General features: G+C 52.6%; 5 protein-coding genes across 5 annotated transcripts; 4 read left to right on the plus strand and 1 right to left on the minus strand.

The window, feature by feature from the left end:
* Window positions 1-1,447: 1,447 nt before the first annotated feature.
* NCS54_01045500 (Hypothetical protein) lies at window positions 1,448-2,312 on the plus strand (the record flags this gene model as incomplete). Its single annotated transcript, XM_053155762.1, has 2 exons — window positions 1,448-1,684; window positions 1,737-2,312. 2 exons carry the CDS (start codon window positions 1,448-1,450, stop codon window positions 2,310-2,312), a joined length of 813 nt encoding a protein of 270 aa, XP_053011737.1.
* Window positions 2,313-3,589: 1,277 nt separating this feature from the next.
* NCS54_01045600 (Hypothetical protein) lies at window positions 3,590-4,711 on the minus strand (the record flags this gene model as incomplete). Its single annotated transcript, XM_053155763.1, has 1 exon — window positions 3,590-4,711. The coding sequence occupies exon 1, from the start codon at window positions 4,694-4,696 to the stop codon at window positions 3,590-3,592; it is 1,107 nt and encodes a 368-aa protein (XP_053011738.1). The 5' UTR covers window positions 4,697-4,711.
* Window positions 4,712-9,921: 5,210 nt separating this feature from the next.
* On the plus strand, window positions 9,922-11,415 carry NCS54_01045700 (Hypothetical protein; the record flags this gene model as incomplete). The annotated part of the gene is made up of 4 exons (XM_053155764.1): window positions 9,922-9,954; window positions 10,023-10,039; window positions 10,099-11,163; window positions 11,217-11,415. 4 exons carry the CDS (start codon window positions 9,922-9,924, stop codon window positions 11,413-11,415), a joined length of 1,314 nt encoding a protein of 437 aa, XP_053011739.1.
* Window positions 11,416-14,668: 3,253 nt separating this feature from the next.
* Window positions 14,669-16,898, plus strand: NCS54_01045800 (Hypothetical protein; the record flags this gene model as incomplete). Its single annotated transcript, XM_053155765.1, has 5 exons — window positions 14,669-15,136; window positions 15,197-15,795; window positions 15,847-16,209; window positions 16,263-16,611; window positions 16,662-16,898. The coding sequence occupies 5 exons, from the start codon at window positions 14,669-14,671 to the stop codon at window positions 16,896-16,898; spliced, it is 2,016 nt and encodes a 671-aa protein (XP_053011740.1).
* Window positions 16,899-17,918: 1,020 nt separating this feature from the next.
* NCS54_01045900 (Multifunctional fusion protein) lies at window positions 17,919-22,764 on the plus strand (the record flags this gene model as incomplete). Its single annotated transcript, XM_053155766.1, has 9 exons — window positions 17,919-18,050; window positions 18,163-18,296; window positions 18,354-18,808; window positions 18,860-19,364; window positions 19,729-19,962; window positions 20,027-20,157; window positions 20,213-21,350; window positions 21,401-22,169; window positions 22,228-22,764. 9 exons carry the CDS (start codon window positions 17,919-17,921, stop codon window positions 22,762-22,764), a joined length of 4,035 nt encoding a protein of 1,344 aa, XP_053011741.1.
* Window positions 22,765-23,036: the final 272 nt, after the last annotated feature.

Raw genomic sequence — 23,036 nt, forward strand, 5'->3', positions numbered from 1 at the left:
CTTGTTGGCCGGCGTGTGATTGGCGGGTGCCCCAACAGGGCTTCGAACGAGGCTTGTTTCGGGTGTGAGAGCTGCTTACTGTATGTGAGTTGGCATCCAACAGCTGTCGGCTGTGAGTAAGGGAGGAGCTGGATCTTTCATGCAATGCGATGCTCTGCCCCTTGAGAACAAGATTGCAATGTCTTTGATAGGGATCCAGACAGAGAATGATTCAGGTACGAGCTCCGCTTGATTTACTCGCTGTCGACTGATTGTCTATCCAAAGGCTTGCAGCAATATTATAACGGTCCAGCAGTAGCAGCATTCAGAAGGAAGCTCCCTGGTACCTGCCACATAGTGGGTAGCTACGAAGGATGGAAGGTACCTCTGGGAGCACTTGACATCCATTGAAAGTGTGGGGTTGGCTGTTGGCCTCTCCACTGTGACGCAAAGACCCAGCTCCCATTACGCGATGGCCTTTTCTCCACCTCCATCCAACATTTGCATTCGATTGCTGCTGCTGCTGTCAGCTCAAGCTCTCAAGCCAAGCAAGGCAACCAAGGCATTCTCAAACGCCAGGGCTCATTCTGCAGCCGCTGCTCACTAGTCCATGGCCTTATCCCCTTTCAAGCAAGCATCTCGGGTTCGGCCTCGCCAAGTGACTTTTCCCCCCTCCCAATCAGAGCCTCATGGCTAATGGCGACTTCCGACGGGGAGAAGAGAGGATACGGTCACCCCTGTTACAATGGGCCAAAGCATGATGAATGATGATGTTACCGCTACCGTCTACCTTGAACGGGAGACGTCCCGGTGAGCAATTCCTGTTTTGGGCGAGAGATGGATCTTGCAGCTTCATGTCTGAAAGCCGTTGCTTCACCATTTCCAGGTTTTCCAACCTCGGAAAACGGCATGGCGACAAGACAAACCAAAGCGAACCAAAGCAAGGTACCAACGAATCAACCGTTTCCTTGGCTTTTTGGTACGGTGAACGCAGCTAGGATGGACTGACTTTTGCAGTCTACACCGAAGCTTCAAGGTTTTGGCTCGTATGAGGCTGCCTGAAATGTATGGCGAAGTGCTCCTCGGATCGACTAGCTCGTGGTTATTTCCGGCAACACATCGTCAAGGGAGAACCGAACTCAACCCAAATGTGAGACGGACCGGCATGGCCTCCCTCGTCTCCCTGGGAGGCTGAGTCGCTGACTCTCAGCTGAAGCCACAGGCTGTTCCTCGAGACAACTCGGCCATGTGTCTAGGCCCCGAAGGGGGGGGGAGTGGGAGAGTACCGGTACAGACAGCTCTGTTCCGTCGTCTAGACTGACATCAGTCAAGTGTCAGACACCCATGCACCGATCGATGGTCCCGACAGGCCTCTCTAACCATGCTCCGAGCCCCCCAGAAGGAATAGCGGAGACTCCGGGACTGAAGGGGGCGTGGCCGTAGAGTGTCGACAGAGCGTCCATGGAAGATGCCATGGCCTGCTTGGCCGTCCATAAAACGTCCTGTCCTCCGGTCGTTTCTGTCTTCTTGTTTCCAGTCTTCCTCTCTATCCACCGTTGTCCAATCCCAGCTCAGACCAGTACTCTTGTTGTCGATATCACTCACTCAGAAACTCAAACCCTTCCAACACTCTCACTACTTACACAACACCGTCACAATGAAGTACTCTGCTGCTACCGTCTTCGCCATCATGGCCCTTGCCAAGGTATGCATTACACATGAGCCGTTCAAGATACGGCTGTTGACATGATACACAGGCCCAGTCCGTCTCCGTCCCTGGCGAGGATCAGGTTTCTTCCGTCCTCGGCGATGTCAGCAGCCGTGTTGAGAGCATCGCCTCTGAGGCCTCGAGCCGAGCTGCTGAGGCCTCCGCCGGTGCCTCCTCCATTGCCGAGGAGATCTCCTCCCGTGTTGCCAGCCTCAGCAGCGCCGCCACTGCCACCGGTGCCTCCGAGACTGTCACCGAGACCGGCACCGTGACCGCTACCGGCACCGCCACCGAAGAGACCGAGACTGGCACCGCCACCGAAGAGACCGAGACCGGTACCGAGACTGGTACTGAGACTGGCACCGAGACCCAGAAGTCTGTCGACACGGCTGCTATTGCCAGCAAGACCAGCGAGCTCGGCGACCGCATCGCCAGCCTGAGCTCGAAGGTGACCAGCGCTACTGGCGAGGCCGCCGCCTCGATCAGCTCTGAGATTGCCGCTGCCACCTCTGAGATCGGTGCCCTCGCCAGCAGTGCCACCGAGGGCAACTCGGGTGCCATGCCCACTGCTGCCATCGCCATGGGTGCTCTCTTTGGTGGTGCCGCCGTCATTGTCAACATGTAAAGAGTTGATTTGATCCACTTTGAATTTCAGTCTTCACATGCAAAGCCAAGCGGGAATGAAAACGTCGAACGGTCAACTCTTCTTTCTTTTCTCTCTGTACACGCCATACAAAACAACACACACACACACACATCAAAAGGGAGTCTTCCTCGCCTGTCTGAACCCCAGCCAATCCGATGGATGCAAGGGGGTGTGGCGGGAACTCGGGATTTAATCATCTAGCGCGGGAGCATCTGCCGCTAGAAGGGATGGAATTGGTTTATTCAGAATACTTTTAGAGGTGGATTGAGATGAGATTGGAAGTATGAGGGTGGATAACTTTGTAACGTTTTATGTCATTAACAAGAGAAGGGTTTTACTCTTTTATTCACATTCATGTTCATGGATTGAAGACTTGATTACTCGATTTTCATGCATCATGAGGCGTACAAGGCCATGTCCACAATCCTTGCCAGCCATGTACCAATGACGATCCCCCAGACTTGTGCATGACATGGGTGTTGGCCCGGTTTACCGACCTTTGGTGTTGTTCCACTGCCCCTAGCCTGGCCCAACATCATCCACTTGGCCGCTGACACGGGACGTGCATACAATAATCGCATAGCATAGCATTGCATGGCATCACCCATGACGTCCTAGAAGCCGAAGCCAAAGGAATACGAGAGGCGACGTAATCCTTTGCCCTCCTTCCATAGAGCGCCGCATGCACAATTCTTCTTTGGTCCTGATTGGCTACACCGTAGCTGACATTCGTGATGGGAACTCGTTTCACCTATTCCGTCATCTGGTGAAACACTGGGGTCAACGCACTCCCATTCATTCCTCATACCCAAGTGGCGATGCCTTCACGAGTTTTTTGTAATTAATTGCCTCGTCTAAAGGGGGCGTGTAGGAATGTTCTCGGGGTCCAACGTGATCCTCTTTTTATTGCTTGCTTAGCCTCAATATCATTACCGAGTACGAAGGGGGAACCAGAACATTCCTTGGACCGAAATACGATCCGAATTCCATGCGTTTGTCATTCTGAAACAGGACCCTTGGGTCGGCTTATGTTGATTTACCTCGGGTGGTTGTCAGCATGCATTGAGCAAGCTACCAGCAGCAACGACCTCCTTGGCATCGCCTTGTATACCCATCTAAGCTTTCCATGCGCCACCATCCCAAGACGATGAACACCTAAGAGAGACCCTGCAGCATGTAGGCAGCACTCACTCGATGCTGTTTCTTCTATTCTCCTCCCCCAAACTTGTTCAACAGGGTATCACGCTGCTCCATCCTCAAACCTTGGGCCGGCTATCTGCCCAGAGTCTATCAATGATCTGAAAGACAGCCGTCACCCCCTTCATCGTATCCTCGTCTACCTGACCTCCCAGCTTCTGCTGTATCTTGTCCGGATGCCACCGCACACGCTCGTCCTTGAGCTGCGCCACAAACGCCTTTTCCCCAATCTCTTGCGGGTTCAGCCCGTTGACTAGAAACTTGCGCACAGCAGCTTCGTCGACGTCCTCGCGACGACCACTCTCCACGGGCCATGCGAGCGTCGCCCGACTGCCGTCCCAGGCTGACCAGGCGGAAATGTAGTCTTCCCATAGTGTCACCCATCTTCGGCGTTGCCTGCGTTCCTCGCCGCGACGTAGACTGCGCTCCATGTCCTCTTGTAGTTTCTGCGCAAGGCGATCCTCCTCTGCCTTGCGCTTCCTTGCTTCTTCCCGGCGGGCACGTTCTTCTAGTAGGCCAGCGTGCGTCTTTTCCCACATCTTCTGGCGCACATGGGCGGCGTACTCTTCCTCTGTCATCTGCTCCAGGTACCCCGTAGGACCCACACGCTCGTTGGAGTAGACGTGGATGGGCTGGCCGTAGACGCCCTCCCAGTACGCAGCACCTTCATCGTCGGCCATGGCGTCAAATAGGGACTCGCGAAAAGCGACCTCGGGGTCGAGAGGTTCCGGCTCGTGGGGGTTAGGCGGAGTGGGAGAGCGGTGCCGTCGACGATGTCGATGGTGGCGACGATGCGAACGCCTGTGAGAATCATCATGGTCGCGGTGTCGGTCTCGAGACGTGCGACGGGATCTATGGTGATCCTTCAGCCGGAGACGCGAGCGTCTAGGCCTCGTACTGTCGGCATCCTTGTCGCGCTCATCGTCAGGGCGCTGTGACGTCGGACTCGGCGGTGATGGCTCCCCCTTGACGTCGTCGCGGTCTGGTGATGCGCTTCTTCTTCTGGATCGAGGCTTGTCGGGGTTGATGGAGGAGAGAATGTGGCGTCGTCGAGGGGACTGCGGAGCTTCGCCCATCATTTGGCGGCTATCAAATTGGCGACATCGAGTCCAAGGCGTTGGTTCCAAGCTTGAGGTTGATGATTGATGTTGAAATTGGTGGGGCATTCCATGATGTGCCTGGCCGTCCCCTGCCGCCTCACGCCACGAGAGGGCGCACCAATCAGCAGATGTATGGTGACTTGGCATGACGGATAATCACTTGTCTCGAGCAACCACAACCATTGCACTGCAAATTTAACCCAGCCCAAGAGGCGATGGAGGCGGTTCAAGGACCATGGATAGACAGGTCGCTGCATGCATAACAGTTTCTTGTTTTTTCGGGTCAATCCATCAAGTAACCTAAACTAATCTAGGTATCCAAGATCATTATATCTCCTTGACTGCGCGAAGGCATCCAACCCGTACTAGGCAGGGATCTTGGCCAATCACGGCTAGTTTCCCACTTCGCTCACTACAAGTGCAATAAGGTGGAAACAGGATCTAACTGCGATATCAGCGGCATTTGATAGTGCTCTAGCAGTGGGGCAAGTACCCGTTGGATGCCTTCGCGCAGTCAAGGAGATACGCACAGGAGTAGGTAGACAGTTGATGGTTTTTACTTATTGGGATACCAGAATCAGCATTTCTAATGACAAGATCAAACGGAGACAACATAAATAGCAATAGTTCAGGAGGCAAATAGGCGCCGAGCTAGACATCGCCAAACAGTGAATAGCCTCAAGCAAGGCCCCTCGGGAACAAATAGATACTCGGCACATTATGTCTCCTCAAGCTCAGATATTATATCCGATGGGCACAAGCAGTTATATACAATATTGTTCTTACATATGAAACCACAGCTTGCTATGTTTGGGCGAGTCCCAGAAGGGGTCCATGACACTTCTGCCGCATCATGGTCGGCCCTTTCTCTACAATGAGACCTAGAAACCCGCTCGCTGAGTAGATTCAACAGAAACGATATCTTGACAGGTCTGGTATCTTCTTTCACATCTTTCTCCATATCTCAACTCTCCAGAGGCCGGCAAAGGTGTACATAAGGGCAACCTTCATGCGTTCGGCAATTGAGCTTAATCAGCCAGCGGGACAAAGGAGCGAGAAATATACATATATACATATATAAAAGGGAGTTTCTGTCTTCCAAGTGAGTTGATCTGGTTTGATAAGGCTTCTCGCACATCCGTACGATGCCATCTTTTCTCGAGTTCATCATTGTTCCAACCTCTCTCGTCTGCTGTCCCCGATGTCCCAACAGGCATGCCATGGATTGTTAGGGGGCACAGAGAATCGAGTTGCCGTTATTTTTGATCAGATCAACAACAGTGCAATTGATGAGCCTATCTTAATATCGCAGCCCAATCATGCCTCCATGGAAGAGTCATCAGCATGGTGCAAAGAATGGACCAACCCACGCGAGTTGGTGCTTCTGGATGCCAGGACTTGGTAAGCCTGTTTCCATCATCCAACTGCCGTTCAGGGCCAATGATGGGGTCCATGAAAATTTGGTTGATACAAAAGCATGACCTACTAGCTACAAGCTTGTCGACAAGACGTGAAAGGGTTCATAGGCAGTTGCTGCGGAACGAAGTGATTATCTACACAGAGCTAGTATTCTGGTTAGTTATTTAGAACACATGTTAAAGTTTCGTATATTCAACATTTGAGGCACTTTGAGCTTCCACCCTGCCTAACCGTACCCAATACGTACCATGTCATGCAACTTGATCATATGCCTATATATTTTTCTTGCATCCAGTAAATTCGGGATAACTATACTTGGTTTCATCGAATGTGGAGGCCAAGAATCACGTATAGAGTCAACACCGAGCAGGGCTGAAGGTGATAATGTTCAGGGTATTAGATAAGTTGAACGCGGGGTATTTCTCTCACAGCCACAGATATTGTATCGCTTTCACTCCAACTCCTTCACGCTGCACTTTCCAGTTTGACAAACCCGCTGAGCTTACCTTGAGGTAGTCATGGAAAAGCAACATCCCAGTGATTTCGACTATGACAGCTATTCTCTGCCCTCAGCGGCAACCCACATTCGCTTAATCGAACTACTTCCTACAAGTCCAGCCACAACATTCGAATCAGCCGACCATCAATTCTCCAGCCATCTCTCCTGTCATCTTACAATCACGCCAATATCTGAACCAAAGGCCTACAAAGCAGTCTCGTATACTTGGGGCACATCTGAGAGAACATGCTCACTCGATATCTCGGGGGCCAACCTACCTATCACCCCTGCACTTGACATGGCTCTCCGACATCTCAGGAGGCGGGATGAACCTATAGTTCTATGGGTTGATCAGATCTGCATTGATCAGAGCAACCATGCTGAGAAAGCAGATCAAGTGCTCCTTATGTCCGACGTCTACACCAAAGCCGAGCAAGTGTTGATCTGGCTTGGGCCCGAGGCGGACAGATCTGATGAGTTGATGGATCTATGGCAGGAAGTTGGGCAACGAGCACTGGACCTAGGAATTCAGGACTATTTTACGAGAGAGCATCTGCCTTTGCTGCAAGACATAACGAAGGATCCCAAGTTCGATCATCCTCTTACACAAGGCTATCACGAGCTTGTAGACTTGGCGCGGTCACGATTTGAACATCTGTTGCAGGCAATGGTTGACTGGAACGACAGGTTCTGGTTCCGTCGAGTCTGGACAGTTCAGGAGCTTTGCCTCTGCCAGGACACGGTATTTGTCTGCGGCTACAAAGTAGTCCAGGTAGAGCTCGTTCGATTAGCTTGCAACATCCTGTCAGCAGCGATAAGTCAGTTGGTACGAAGCCATCCAGATTCAGACGCCAAGTTTCGGGAACTCGCGTACACAGCATTGAGCCAACGTGCTAGGCCTCTCCTCAGCATACGACATCGCAGGCAAAACTTTGACAAGGGTCTCGGAGAAGGGGACGAGCTACTTCACCTATTCCAAAAGCTGTTCGTCAATAGCGATACGATGGCGACCAGAAACCGAGACCGCATCTATGGGTTGCTGGGTCTGGCTGTTGACGCGGGAAGACTTGCCATCAAGCCAGACTACACTTCTGAAGACCCATCGCCCATTTTCACCGAAGTGGCCCGGAAAGTGATTCGGAACGGGCGAGTAGAGCTGTTATCGTTCTCGCAGATTCCAAGAGAACATGACCTGGAGCATCTCCCGTCTTGGGTGCCTGACTGGAGACCAAATCTTGAAGCCTCTTACTACACCATTTACGAGGGTGGCGAGGACCACCTTTTGGCTGCTTCAGGGGATACCAAGGTTTGCCTTGAGCAGGTACAAGATCCCAATACCTTGGCTATCAGGGGGTACCTGGTTGATACAATTGAGGAAGTAGGCGAGAGATGGCATTCGTCCAATTCACACGCTCTGTGTCAAGCTCACCTATCCCGCATCGTGGACTTCTGCGCCAAATCGACTACCAAGAAGGAGCCTATATACGACAATGACGAACGACGGGCCGAGGCAGTTTGGCGAGTGCCCGTTGGAGACTTATACTGGACCAAGGATACGCCAAACGCTCGCGCTAGCCGTCCACTCGCAAGCGACGAGTATCTCGACTGTCTTTTCATTCTTGAGCTACTGGAATCATGGCCAAACATGACCCCCGAGGAGCGAACAGCACGTTTTCCAGAGCTTGAGGCACGGAGGTTCCCATCTGGCTCGTATAGGGGCAACATGGCTGCCATGGATGGAAAGAAACCATATTTGACAAGGAAGGGTTATGTTGGTATGTGCCCAAGTCACGCAGTTGAGGGAGATCAAGTTGTTATCTTTATGGGAGGGAGGATCCCGTTTGTGTTGCGGCCATTGGAAGGCAGCGAGAGGTTTACGTTTGTAGGTGAGGCGTATTGCGACGGGGTCATGGATGGAGAGATTCTAGAGAGAGCTGATGAAAGGGTGTTTTTGATTAGATAAATGTTCTAGAGACTTCATGGTGTCTGTGCTCTTAACTATTGAGTTTTGGGTAGAGACGTAGGGTAGATGAAGCTTGGGTCAGTTGACAACCATAGTAGAGTTTAAGTTGTATGCCTTTATATAACGAATTGATATCTACCTTGATCATGAAATGGATGGTTATTATTTTAATTAGTGGTTGAGGGACCTGTTGTGCTCAATTTGTTATGTGCATGTTCTATTGGTTGTGAGTTTCCGTCTATGTCATCTGCGCAATATGTGATGACACCAGTTTAAAGGCAGGGGAAGATGCCCAACGCATTAAGAAGCTTTGGCATACATGCCCGGCTTATATGGATCTTGATATGAAGACTATGAATGGTGAAGGGGACACTATAAGAGCTTGTCTTTACCCTGGACTTCTGCCTCCTGCTCTTGGGTTGCTATCATATTAGAGAATGGCACTGATGAGAATTCGGCAATGATACTCTGGGTGATAATGAATATTAAATATCCAAGTCCCATAACGAACCAAATATCCACTCCCCTACCTATTCCCACGGTCAATGAGACCGACCCATAGAGTTTGAAGTTAGAGTTGGCAGCTCGGGAATAACTCAAACGTGCGTAGATTTACAGTGCAACTCTCCCATAAGTCACCCAAGCATAATTGATTAGCGTCTCTTATGTGGATGCGGAGAGTATTGTTTATATCAACACCGTTGGAAATAAATTGCACATTTATAGAAAACACACGGGCTGGGCGATTTGAATGTCAGCCTCCCTGGAAGGCGGAAGGAATTGAATAGTCAGCCACTTTTACACATCCATGATGGTGGTGCCAGCCATTGAGCCATGGTGTATTTAGCCACATTAATGACCAAAAGCCGCCTATTCAAGACGGCGATAACGTCTGAGGCTTCAAAGTTTCTAATCCAACCATCACCAGTAGCTAATCTACTAGAGACGAATGGATCCAATGGATGCAAGGAACCCGACATTTTCTCTAGTCCTTGCACTTTTAGCGGCTCCTAGAAGGCAAATGCCCCTGACTCCAGCAGGTTTTATTGCCTCTAGGGGGCGCTCTTCAGGGTCTCAAGTGCCCCGCATCGACCAATCGACAGCCTCCAAATCGCTCGCAGGGCTGGGCTGAACGATCCATCCCATTCTTGTCTTTGCCAACCCGTTCAGTTCAAGTCAGCCATCCCATCCCATCTTATCCATTGCAACTTTTGACGGGATACCCTCATCCTCCTCGCCTTCGCCCTTGCGTCTTTGTCCGTTCTTGCCATAGGCGCATAGCGGCACATCTTACAAGACGGGGAACTCTTTGCCGACGCATCATGCGCAGATAGCGCCCATAACCTCTTCTAGCATTGGTTTTCGTCTGCGCAACCTCGATTCAAGTTTGGCATCCATCAGATAACAATCATGGGAGGCATACTATTGCTCCTGGGACTATGCGTGAGTTGGCTCTCTCTTTCTGCTCTGCGCAGATAGTTCTCCAATAGAGACTGACCGTAGATCTCTAGGTGATCATGGCTTTGGCGTACGTTCGATCGTGATCCTCGAATTCGATATCATATCCAGCGCTAACTGATCCAACAGCTCGTTCCTTGCCGGAGCGCTGCCGCTGTCCATGTCACTATCACAGTCCCAGCTCCACCTACTCTCGAGCGTCGGCGTAGGCATCTTGGTCGGCACATCGCTCATCGTAATCATCCCAGAGGGGATTGAGGCCGCCGCCGCGCCAGCTGAGGCCTCGCACATGCACAGAGTCCGAAGCTTGGTGCGCCGAACCCCCTGGAGCCACGCCATCCTCACACGTGGCCTCCCCGACTCAATTCCCACCGTCGGCACGCTCTCCAGCCGCGATCGCGCCGACCCCGATGCAATTGTGCGCCGTCTTGTAGATACTGCGTCCAAGAATGCCCAATCAACCCGGTCCGATGTCAAGGCCGCAGTCGAAGCCCCTGAAGCGCCCACGACCGGCGACACCACCACCAAGGACGACACCACGACCGATAAGGGAAATGAAAAGGCCGGGAGTGGGCATGAAAGCGGCAACAGCGACGACGAGGACCTTCAAGAGGACCATGATCACGAGCATGAGCATCAGCATACGATCCCGACCTTTGAGATTGGCTTCTCCCTGATCCTGGGCTTCTTGCTCATGTTCCTCATCGACCGGCTACCACGACATGCGACCGAAAGCCTCCACTCGGTGCCACAGATGAGGCACATCAGCCTCGACAACCTGAACGGCGATTCTGCTTCTGTGGACGAGGAGGCGGATGGTTTCTTGGGGTCGCTGACACCAACCCCGCGACGCGCGCGAAGCTTGGCCACGACCACCGGGCTTGTCATTCACGCCGCAGCCGACGGAATTGCTATGGGTGCTTCATCGACAACTACAGACATGAAGCTCGGTTTCATCATCTTTGTCGCCATCATGATCCACAAGGCTCCCGCCTCCTTTGGTCTTACTTCCCTCCTCCTGAAGCAGGGCCTGTCGAAGCGAGCTGCGAGGGGTCACCTCATCGTGTTTAGTCTGGCCGCTCCTTTCGGCGCCATCATTACATGGCTCATCATCACCTTGTTGGGTGGTTCCAAGGTTGAGGGCGACCACTGGTGGACAGGCATGCTCCTCCTCTTTTCAGGAGGCACGTTCCTGTAAGTTGATCCTCCCACTTCTACCATGATAGCAAGCAGCTAACCAGGACCAGATACGTCGCCATGAATGCGATGCAAGAGGACAACAGTGTTCACAGCCATGGTCATGGCCATGAGCACGGCCTCAACGGCTACGCAGATAGCAATGGCCCTGCCCAGCGGAAACCCAAGGGTCCGCAAATGCGTGATACCTTGGCCACCATCGGCGGAATGCTGGTGCCGCTTCTAACACAGTTCGGCCACCACCACTGAGCGAAATGATATCCTTTCCCTTTCCTGCGTTGCTGCGGTGTTTCTGGGTGGGTTAAAACGACGCGGCAGCAGAGATGTGGGCTATATGGCCCCCTTTTTCACTTTTCTTGTTCCTCTTCTTTCAGTTGGGCCGGCGAGCCCTTTTCAAATGATATGGAAACGGGTCAGAATAGATTCATGAGCGATTCTCGAGGCGATAAAAGTCGAGCTGCGGATAGGATGTATACGAACGACATGGGCCATGTAGAACACCTTGGGTATTGGTGACTGTATGACTACCTAGACCTTCGAGATTCAATATAAAAATGTTGAGTTTTATGTCAACGTCGAGGTTCCACTCACAGATATGAGCCCTGCAATTCTAGGGAGCTCCTGTCAAAGTTGGTGCAACATTATCCGAAAAGAAGGGATTTCATGGAGCCAGGGTGTTGCTTGCTAGTTCATTGAATCTGTGTTTCAAGTGAGAACCTCGTCTCCAGACGTCGGGTCCGTCCCCAGAATGACCAGGATAGGGCTCATGAAGGTATGAGGTTTGTTCTAAGGATAGCTCACGCGCTTCAGGATGGCGTGACAACATTGGATGGCACCTCTGACAATGCGTCCATGAGACGGGAAATGATAGATGAAGGAGGATGGTCTGTGTTGGTGCATACGATTGGAGAAGAGGGAACATGTAAGGTGAAATTAATGTCCGAAATTGGGAATGGTTCTTGATGTAAGAATCCAATGGATTCATAAGTCATGTGCGGAATTAGACGGAGGCCCAGAGTTGATTCTTGTCTCAAAGGGCGAAAGAGTCGATAATCAAGGGTGAGCACCAGCCAAGCCAACCGTTCGGCCAATTCCGACTATCATGGCATAGCTCGTGGTCCGTTTCGACACTAGCAATCGTGAGAATTGCAAGGGGCTCAGGCAAGGGTGAGACGGAAACGATGCAGGTTTCCAAGGCATTGCGTGAAGCAGACCGGCACATGCGCAACATGATGTTGTCGCCATCAGAGTATCCGTATTCCCATGCTCTCTTCATGTACCGAGGTTTCGGTCGGGTTCAAGGCAGAACGACGTCAGAGGAGTTGAGCTTGCGATGTGGTGGCTTGCGCTAGGTGTTTGACGGGAGATGGCATTCGGCTCGTGTGTGTGAATAGGAGATGACGGTCAATTCAGTATCCTGCATTCGGCATGAGTGAAGCAACTAGCTCCACGTAGTATCCGTAATATTTCTTGTTGCTGCTAATCCATGAGTAGTGCGAGACATTCCGACATGGAACGTTGGACGAGATCTTGAGTTGAGGAAGTGTTTGATCGATGCGGGTGGGATCCAATCTTGTCTTGTCATGAGCCACCCAAGGCGTCACATCCCATCACATGGCTAAACTCGAAAGGGGATTTATCGCGATGCGGAGAAGGACCATTGGAAGTTGGCATCTGACTTCCACGAAACCTGGAACTCGTTGTCGGAATTGGATTCCACTTGCATCACATCCATGTCCAGCACAAGCCGGGCCGCAACTACCTAGCTGCCGTTAGTCAGTAAGTCACCAGCTCCCTCGTCTGCATGTTCAGTTCGGACAGAGCGACATCAGCCGTTGAACCTGCTGATGAAGAAAATTGCTTCCAGAGTCATGAGCAACTGACTGTATTGCAGATGCCCGGCCCGCACCGAGTCAGATGCTGCTTGCTTTCAAATGGGCTGAAACGGCATGTCCGGTTCTGGTGCTGCTGTAAAAGCCAGGAGCCACGGCTGCCCCTCGCACGGCCTCTACCGCGCAGGAACCAACCTTGACTGAGCCAATTGAAACATGGGGACGCGGCCGAGCGCTGTGGGCACCCTCATGCGGACGGATCTGAGGGTAAGGGAGGGAGCCGCTGGCGGAAGCCCGCTAGTAGCAGAGGGCTCCGTTTCACCGTTTTGGATGGATCGGATGGATGTCGAGTCGTCAGCGCCTTGTACTCGGCGCAAAGTCTGTGTAAACTGTGTAGTGTGTAGGAGCAGAAACATGCAGCACGCCAGGCGGCTAAGATACATACATAGGTACCCAGTAATGAATGTTTGTCTTCTCTATTTATTGCATAAAAGGTAGTATCTGAGACAGGGGAATGCAAGGCAAGAGGAAGGCATGAAAGTTGCGGGAAAGAGTAGGCGCTCTCTCGGTCCTTCCCCTGTGTTCACATCTATTACATGCCTCCTACTGAAACCCCTCTCATGATCAAACTTGGATTCTTCACAACCTAACCCATTCAAACAAAACATCTGAAAACAGGGACAGCTCCTACAAGAAAGACAAGAAAGGAACTGTCGCTGTTGGCCTTCTTTTTTGGTCGTTTCGGCGTTCGGGCCTCCATTCGTTTCATTCATTCACTCAATCACTGAATCACCGTTCGTCCCTCCAATCAGCCACCTCACCTCTCTGTCTCGTCTTAGCCGCCGCATCCGTTGAATGCCTCTTGACAACAACAAAGGCCCTTGTTTACCTCGTCAAGGCAGAGGCGGACGGACAAGACAAACCCACTGCTCAACTGGTAAGACACTATTCACCCGCGAACTCAAGCCCTGGCAGCCAAGTTGGCCACTCGCCGGTCACGGCCACAGCCGGCATGACCCTGTTGGGAAATAAACGGAACAGGAGAACAGGCACATGGTGCAACGATGCAAGGGAGCCGCTGGCGGGACGGAAAGCTGGGAGACGACCTGAACTGTAACGGATTCCGTTTAGCGCCCCCTCGATGCCGCCATCGCCTTCATCCTCGCCCGACCCACGCCCCAGGTCATCAGCCAGTCCCAGGCCCAGTAGCAAGCCAAGATTGGGATCCCAGAAGACAGCCCAGGCATTCCCGTCCCCGTCCCTGTAACCGTCTGCCCGTCTCTCCACCATCTCCAGTGACCTTCGCCATTCACCGTTCGTTTCTGCTTCCTCCATCCCGCTCCCGCTCCCGTTCCCTCTTCGATATCCCCGGCCTTTGCCTGTGGCCCCGTCGACTCCTTGCCCTTCTTCACTCTCTCATCCGGCGCCTTGAGCAGTGATCAAGTTTCGTCCTACATGTGCTGACACCTCCCTTGATCTGTTGGCATAGGCGCTCCTCTCTGCTTCCTCTCCGCCCCCCCACTCCTTCTCCATCTTCGACATATCCTCGACATCGACCGTACCAGTTCCGCCCATCCACCTGCATCGCGCTCCTCGACTCGGCTCTCCAACTTCCCTAGTGTTCATCCATCGATCCTAGGCGATCCCTCTCTAGGGCGACGGGCCGGGCCATGGCCGGTTACCAGCGACCCATGAGTTTTTCTGAACGTCGAGGAAGCGCCCTCAGCGACGACCTGACTCTCAACACAACTACTAATCCAATGATTAACCACCGCTTGGAGAAGCTGCCTCAGCAGCAACGGCACTTGCGCGGGCCTCCCACTCCCAGCATGTCCACGCCTGCTGCCGACTTTGATCAGCAGCTCACTGGTTCTCCTCCACCGCCTCCGACACCTGCTGCATCACCAGGACCATCGCATTTCCAACCAGACTGGAGCGATGCTGCAGACGATGAGGACTTCTTCCTCGCCAAGGTTCGCCAGCACTTTAAGAACTGTTCTGGCCCTCAGCGGACCCGCGTTCTCGCAGACCTGCTCAATCTCTGCACCAGTCAGCAGTTGAGCTTCGTCCATCAGTTTGTCAGCCCGCTGCTTAAGAAGGATCCGTTTACAAGCCTCCCGGACGAGCTATGCCTTCGGGTATGATAACAATAAGAAGCCTTGTGGTAAACAAACTTGAACTAACATTGGAATGCTCAGATCCTGTCCTTCATCGATGATCCCAAGGTATTGGCCCGGGCCTCCCAGGTGTCGAAACGATGGCGAGATCTCCTCAGCGACGACATGACATGGAAGAACCTTTGCGTCAAGCACGACTACGGTCGGAGACTGTCTGAAGTCTACACAACCGCACCCCACTTTGCTTCACGGCCGGCTGCTCAGGCCTTCAATGGAATCGATGCCGACATGGCCAGCAGCAGTTTCCCCGGCGCACGTTCCCTTAATTCTTACAGTATGGGTACACGAAGTCATGATGGAACAACTAGGCCTAGGCTACGGACATACAAATCTCATTTCAAGCAGAGATATTTGGTGGAGGCGGCGTGGAGATCTGGTGGCACCAGCACGACACGGAACATTACCCAGGAAGGTGGTGTTGTTACAAGTCTGCACCTGACGCCCAAGTACATCATTGTGGCACTTGATAACGCCAAGATCCATGTATTTGATACCGAGGGTGACTCGCAACGTACCTTGCAAGGCCATGTCATGGGCGTCTGGGCTATGGTGCCCTGGGACGACACTCTGGTCAGTGGTGGCTGTGATCGGGATGTGCGAGTGTGGAACCTCAAGACGGGGTGAGTATACATGAATGATTTGAAGCTCGAATTATACTGACAAGGATCTAGCGCTTGCCTCCATACGCTGCGAGGACATACCTCAACTGTCAGGTGTTTGAAGATGGCAGATGCAAACACGGCCATTTCAGGGTCTCGAGATACAACCCTACGCATCTGGGATATCCGGACTGGTCTTTGCAAGAACGTTCTCGTTGGCCATCAGTCTAGCGTTCGATGCCTTGAGATTAAGGGTGACATTGTTGTATCCGGTAGCTACGATACCTTTGCTCGCGTATGGAGCATCTCTGAAGGCCGCTGCCTTCAAACTCTGCAGGGCCATTTCAGCCAGATCTATGCCATCGCCTTTGATGGCAAGAGAGTCGTCACGGGCAGTCTCGACACAAACGTCAGGATTTGGGACCCGACCTCTGGGTAAGTTTGTCAAGTTACTGGTTGTATGACGGCAAACTAACATATTGTTGCAGCGAATGCCTTGCCATTCTTCAAGGCCATACCTCACTTGTTGGCCAACTGCAGATGCGCGGAGACACACTGGTGACTGGTGGATCTGATGGATCTGTCAGGGTTTGGTCGCTGGAGAAGATGTGTCCGATCCATCGTCTCGCAGCCCACGACAACAGCGTTACTAGTTTGCAGTTTGACGATACTCGAGTCGTGAGTGGCGGCAGTGATGGTCGAGTCAAGATCTGGGATCTCAAGACCGGACACCTCGTTCGGGAACTGATCGCACAAGGCGAGGCCGTCTGGCGAGTCGCATTTGAGGATGAGAAGTGCGTTGCCTTGGCCCTGCGACAGGGTCGTACAGTCATGGAGGTGAGACAACAAACAAAGCATGCGTCAATCTTGGAAACTAATCGTTATAGGTGTGGTCCTTTTCACCACCTGAAGAAATGCTCTACGACCGCCCTCTCTCTCTTCAGCAGCGGGTGTTGGAAGACGATCCGAACCGGCCACTGAGTGCGATGGCCATCGACTATCGCATCTCGCAACCGACACTGGCAAGCTCCAGTCGCGACCCCCAGGCACAGGATGTCGACATGCAGGATGCCGGCCCATCGACAGCCCCTTTACAAGGGGGCACGTTCTTCCATGACGATTAACGTGCGAGCTTGCGCACTTGGTCGACAATACTTCGACGGCCAAGTTAATTTAGCAGAATGAGCTTCCTCACAAAGAAGGCTCACTTATGGATTCAACACTCATCATAGGGGCGGGTGTGGAAACCCGCCCCAGCATTGTATAATTGGCTTTCTTCAGGTTGTTGTAGAGATGGTCGAGGCATTTGGGAAGCATGATTACGGCGTTGCTGCATCACCAGGTCACACTAACTACTATGATGATCTGGACTTGCATGACATATGACAGCATGAACCAAGGGATTAAGGGAATCGGAGCTTCAGGGACGGAATCGGAGTTGCATCTTCAGAGGCTGGCCTGGGTGGTGCCAGGAGCAGTGTATAGCGTGCTGGTGCTTGATATTGCTAGCCATAATACAGAGATACGGCGCCGTGTATAGACAGGTTAGAAGCCAACCCAGGCGGAGGGTCTCAATTCAGATTCAAATTTTGTTCTACAAGAGTCTATGGAAGGCGTGAAATCTTGAACCTGGTCTACTTGTCCTGGGCTAACCTCATTGAAAGCCGTTGAGTCTGCACACAAATCCGAGACTGGCAAATCCCAGCGTCGGGGGTCGGGGGGAAGAAAAGACGAGGGAAATTGTGGATGGGGGACCCACATCGGAACATGCACCGGAGTACATTACCCCGACGAAATACACGCCACTCTCAGGGTCCAAATTGAAAGAATTGGTAGGAAAAGTGCGAGTTGAGGGGCGGTATTTATATCGAGGGCATCAGAAACAGATAGGCAAACGCATAGACTCACTATAAAAAGGGGAACCCTCCTTCCCAACAGTATCCGAGGCGCCGAAAGGGAGGACCTGAACAAACAGGTGTTTGTCACGTGTGGGAAAACTAGACCTATTCTGGCATAGTCTTGACCAACAAGCAAGCTCAACGCTCAACACCGCGACTTTTTCTGAGCTCCATCCAGCCAAGTCGTCGTTATCTACTCGACAACGTCCTGATCCCAATTGATCCAGAGGCACCTCCATATTCACGATGCTGTCTCGAGCTCTCCGAGTCCCCAGGGCGGTGCCTCTGCGCGCCAAGCTCGCCGCTCCCTCTTATATCGCCGCCCGCTCCGTCACCACCAACGCTGCGTCGGCGTCGCTGAGCCACTCGGTCCCTCAGGTGAGAAAATGCGCCCTTTCCTACACTCGACGGCCCCTCGACGTCGACCCCCTCAACACCCTGTCCGCGATCCCGTACTGCAAGTTCTGTGCTGACTCTGCAATCTCTCCAGTCCGACGATGAGCCTTTCGTCGTCAACCTGAGCGATGAGAGCTTCGAGACCTACGAGCTGGACCCTCCCCCCTACTCCCTCGAGGTCACCAAGAAGGAGCTGAAGCAGATGTACTACGACATGGTCAGCATCCGGTATGCGATTTCCTCCCCCGCTGCGTCTCTGAATCGCTATTTCTGATAATCCCGCAGACAGATGGAGATGGCGGCCGATCGTCTGTACAAGGAGAAGAAGATCCGTGGTTTCTGCCACTTGTCCACCGGTCAGGAGGCTGTCGCTGTCGGTATCGAGCATGCCATCACCAAGGCTGACGACATCATCACTGCCTACCGATGCCACGGTTTCGCCCTGATGCGCGGTGCTACCGTCAAGTCCATCATTGGTGAGCTTCTCGGTCGACGTGAGGGTATCTCTTACGGCAAGGGTGGTTCCATGCACATGTTCTACAAGGGCTTCTACGGCGGCAACGGTATCGTTGGTGCTCAGGTCCCCGTCGGTGCTGGTCTCGCTTTCGCCCACAAGTACAACGGAAACAAGAATGCCTCCATCATCCTCTACGGTGACGGTGCCAGCAACCAGGGCCAGGTCTTTGAGGCTTTCAACATGGCTAAGCTCTGGAACCTCCCCGCCCTCTTTGGCTGTGAGAGTAAGTTTTGCAATAGAGACAATGTCATTGAGCGGGGCTAATAGAACCTAGACAACAAGTACGGCATGGGTACCTCTGCTGCCCGCTCCTCTGCCTTGACCGACTACTACAAGCGTGGCCAGTACATCCCCGGTCTCAAGGTCAACGGCATGGACGTCCTCGCCGTCAAGGCTGCCGTCAAGTACGGCAAGGAGTGGACTGCTGCTGACAAGGGTCCTATGGTCCTCGAGTACGTCACTTACCGATATGGTGGTCACTCCATGTCGGACCCCGGTACCACTTACCGAACCCGTGAGGAGATCCAGCGTATGCGCTCGACCAACGACGCCATTGCTGGACTCAAGCAGAAGATCCTTGACTGGGAGGTCACCACCGAGGATGAGCTCAAGAAGATTGACAAGGAGGCTCGCGCCCACGTCAACGAGGAGGTTGCCCTTGCTGAGGCCATGGCTGTGCCTGACCCCAAGCCCGAGATTCTGTTTGAGGATATCTACGTCAGGGGCAGCGAGCCCCAGTACCTTCGCGGCCGAACCCCCGAGGAGAACCACTACTTCCAGTAAGAGGCGGAGGACAAACCCATATCAAATAATGATTCCAGCACTTGTTGCCTGTTGTAATATACATCCATGACTATCTAGAGAGAGGCCTGGGATTGGTCCGAAAATGGAGGGGCGAGGACCCAGGAATACTTTTTGTGAATTAATGGATGTTTGTCTTGGCGTTGCGACATGATGCTCCCATGTTGCAGAATTATCATGATCTCGACTGTCGGTGCATCTCGGCCCATCTCTTCCGAGTTGAGCCGTTCCTGCCCCTCCGGAAATAAGCAGAGGGGTTGGCCGTATTACCGAATCTGGAAGTCGCCGAATTATAGTCACGTGACTGAATCGCGTCGCGCGTCTCAGCTGTAGCTTCCATAGTCCAATCTACGCGACTTCTGCCTGGCCCCGGCGCGTCATGACTTCAACCGTCAGCTGTGGCCGTGGTCTTCCCATTGCCTCTCTCCTCCGCCAAAACACCCTGAGAGTGGCTTCACGACCTCTTCCAGGCCTTACTCTGCGTCGTTCTTCGTTGGAATCACTACGGAATCTGTGCATCATGGCACCCAAGCAGGCGACACTCGGGTATGTCAAGTCAGGGCAGAGCACTCTTAAGTGCGTTTGGAGGACCCTAGAAATTGCATGAATTGGCATACTGACAGGCATTACCTTCTTGCAGCAAGTTTTTTGGTGCCAAGGGGGCGGCACCAGTGCGACAGACAACGCTTGCATTCAGCACCAAGGCCAAAAAGGAGGTGGCAGAGGAAGAGGAGGATGATGTGAGCACGAAAGGCTCAAAAGCTGATAAAGGTACAATGCGCTGGAACTACGAATTAATTTGTTCTGGTCTAATTTCATGGACTAGATTCCAAGAAGCGAGCTCGATCAGCCGACAAGAAAGCCGAAGCCGAATCTGCACCCATTAAGAAGGAAGAGGCTGAGGATGATAGCGACGGCCCCGTCACCAAGCGTGCGAGACGGTCTCGAAAGAGGGTCGAGGAGGAGGATGACGAAATAAGCGACGAACCAGTCAAGAAGAAGTCTCCTTCTCCCAAGAAGCGCAAATCGGCGAGCCCCTCACCCAAGCCTACACCTACCAACAAATCCAAAGCCCGAGCCGCCAAAGAGCCTGCCGCTGAGGAGGAGGAGGACGACGAGCCCGTCAAGGATGAAGCATCTACAGCATCAGCTTCAGAGGCAGAAGATGACGCAGAGGTGGAGGAGGAGAAGCCTGAAGTTGCTGCCAAGGCTCGGCAGAAGGCTCAGACGAAGCTCAAGTCCAAGACTAAGGAAAAGGATCCCTATCCTGATTGGGAGGCGGGAACGCCTGTTCCATATGCGGCTCTCTGTACCACGTTTTCTCTTATCGAGATGACGACCAAGCGCCTGATCATCATGGAGCATTGCTCCTTGTTCCTCCGACAGGTCATGCGCTTGACGCCCAATGATCTGCTTCCGACGGTATTGCTTATGATCAACAAGCTTGCTCCCGACTATGCTGGCATTGAGCTTGGTATTGGAGAATCTCTGATCATGAAGGCCATTGGCGAGACCACTGGTCGAAGTCTCCAGGTAATCAAGGCCGACCAGAAGGAGATTGGTGACCTGGGTCTGGTGGCTGTGAAGAGTCGATCAACCCAACGTACCATGTTCAAGCCCAAGGCTCTTACAATCAGGGGAGTCCATCAGGGCCTGATGAATATTGCTACAGTCACCGGAAACGGTGCCCAGGGCCGCAAGGTGGATGGCATCAAGAAGTTGCTCGCGGCGGCTGATGCCAACTCGACCGGCAAGGTTGATATCACCAAGGACAAGGGCGGACCAAGCGAGGCCAAGTTCATCATTCGATTCCTAGAAGGAAAGCTGAGACTTGGTCTAGCCGAGAAGACGGTGCTTGTTTCACTCGCCCAGGCCGTTGTCTGCCACGAAGCAGATACAAAGGACAAGGTACCTAGCACCTCGGATATAGAGAAGGGCGAGTCTATCCTCAAGACGGTTTACAGGTAAGCATGCAAGAGCATTTCGACCTGTATATTGTACTAACTAGAAACAGTGAGCTTCCAAGCTACGACGTCATTATTCCTGCCATGCTTGAGCATGGAATCATGGAGCTCCGCGAGAACTGCAAGCTTCGGCCTGGTGTTCCTCTGAAGCCCATGTTGGCCAAGCCCACCAAGGCTATTACCGAGGTGCTGGATCGATTTGAAGGACAGACGTTTACTTGTGAATACAAGTATGATGGTGAAAGAGCGCAGATTCACTATGTGGCCAAGGACGCACCCCAGCAATTGAGCGAGGCAAGCCAAGGAGCAGCTAAGGAGGTCGCGGCTGGAGTTGCAAGCATCTTTTCAAGGAACTCGGAGGATCTCTCCAAGAAGTATCCCGATATTCTTGCCAAGCTTGGTACTTGGGTGAAGCCCGATACCAAGAGCTTCGTCCTGGATTGCGAAACTGTTGCCTGGGATGTGGACGAGAAGAAGGTGTTGCCCTTCCAGCAACTCATGACACGCAAGAAGAAGGACGTAAAGGTCGAGGATGTCAAGGTCAAGGTCTGCGTCTTTGCCTTTGACCTGCTGTATCTCAACGGAGAAGCCGTGGTTGAAAAGGCACTACGGGAACGACGTGAGCTGCTCGAGGCTGCATTTACCCCCGTGGAAGGCGAATTCGCCTTTGCTACCCACATGAACGGCCAGGAGCTTGACGAAATCCAGCTCTTCCTTGACGAAAGTGTAAAGGCTTCATGTGAAGGTCTCATGGTCAAGATGTTGGATGGCAGGGAGAGTGGATATGAGCCCAGCAAACGAAGTCGCAACTGGCTCAAGGTAAGCATCATTCTCCTCATTCGTTTGCGAGAATTCACATCTAACATTCTATCTACAGATCAAGAAGGATTATCTCTCTGGTGTTGGCGATTCTCTTGACCTTGTCGTCCTGGGTGCTTACTATGGCAAAGGCAAGCGTACTTCAGTGTATGGAGCATTCCTCCTGGCATGCTACAACCCCAACTCGGATACATACGAGACTGTATGTAACATTGGAACTGGTTTCTCGGAGCAAGTGCTTGAAGAGCTACACAAGCAACTGTCCGAGATCACCATTGACCGACCCAAGCCCTTCTATTCACACTCTTCTGGCGGGCAGCACCAGCCCGACGTCTGGTTCGAGCCCCGTTTCGTCTGGGAGGTCAAGACGGCGGATCTGACGCTCAGCCCGCGGTACAAGGCCGGTGCCAAGGAGGGAGTCGACCCTTCGGGCACCAAGGGTATCAGTCTGCGATTCCCACGCTTCATCCGAATCCGTGATGACAAGAATGCCGATTCTGCCACCACGAGTCGCCAGGTTGCTGAGATGTACCGCAAGCAGGAGAGCGTGTCGAAGAGCAAGGGACCTGCTGTGGATGACGACTTTGAGTATTAGATGTTCTGGCCTGCTGCCGAATTATACCGCATTCTTAAGGGGAGATGCATTGGCTCGGTGGGGATTCCGCTCTGGCGTTGGGGCATGTATGATTAGTCTTTTGAAATGTCCTTGAAGATGACAAAGGGGCTATGAAAGGCTCTCATGTAAAGATATAATGACATTATCAAACCGACCAGCTTCTAAACATCGGTGCACAGAAACGATCAGCAAGGGTCAGTGAAATACAATACAATACAGTGCTTCAAGATTGATAAAAAGCGTCTGTCTAT

This window comes from Fusarium falciforme, chromosome 8 (assembly GCF_026873545.1).
Source record: "Fusarium falciforme chromosome 8, complete sequence".
Classification (NCBI taxonomy): domain Eukaryota; kingdom Fungi; phylum Ascomycota; class Sordariomycetes; order Hypocreales; family Nectriaceae; genus Fusarium; species Fusarium falciforme.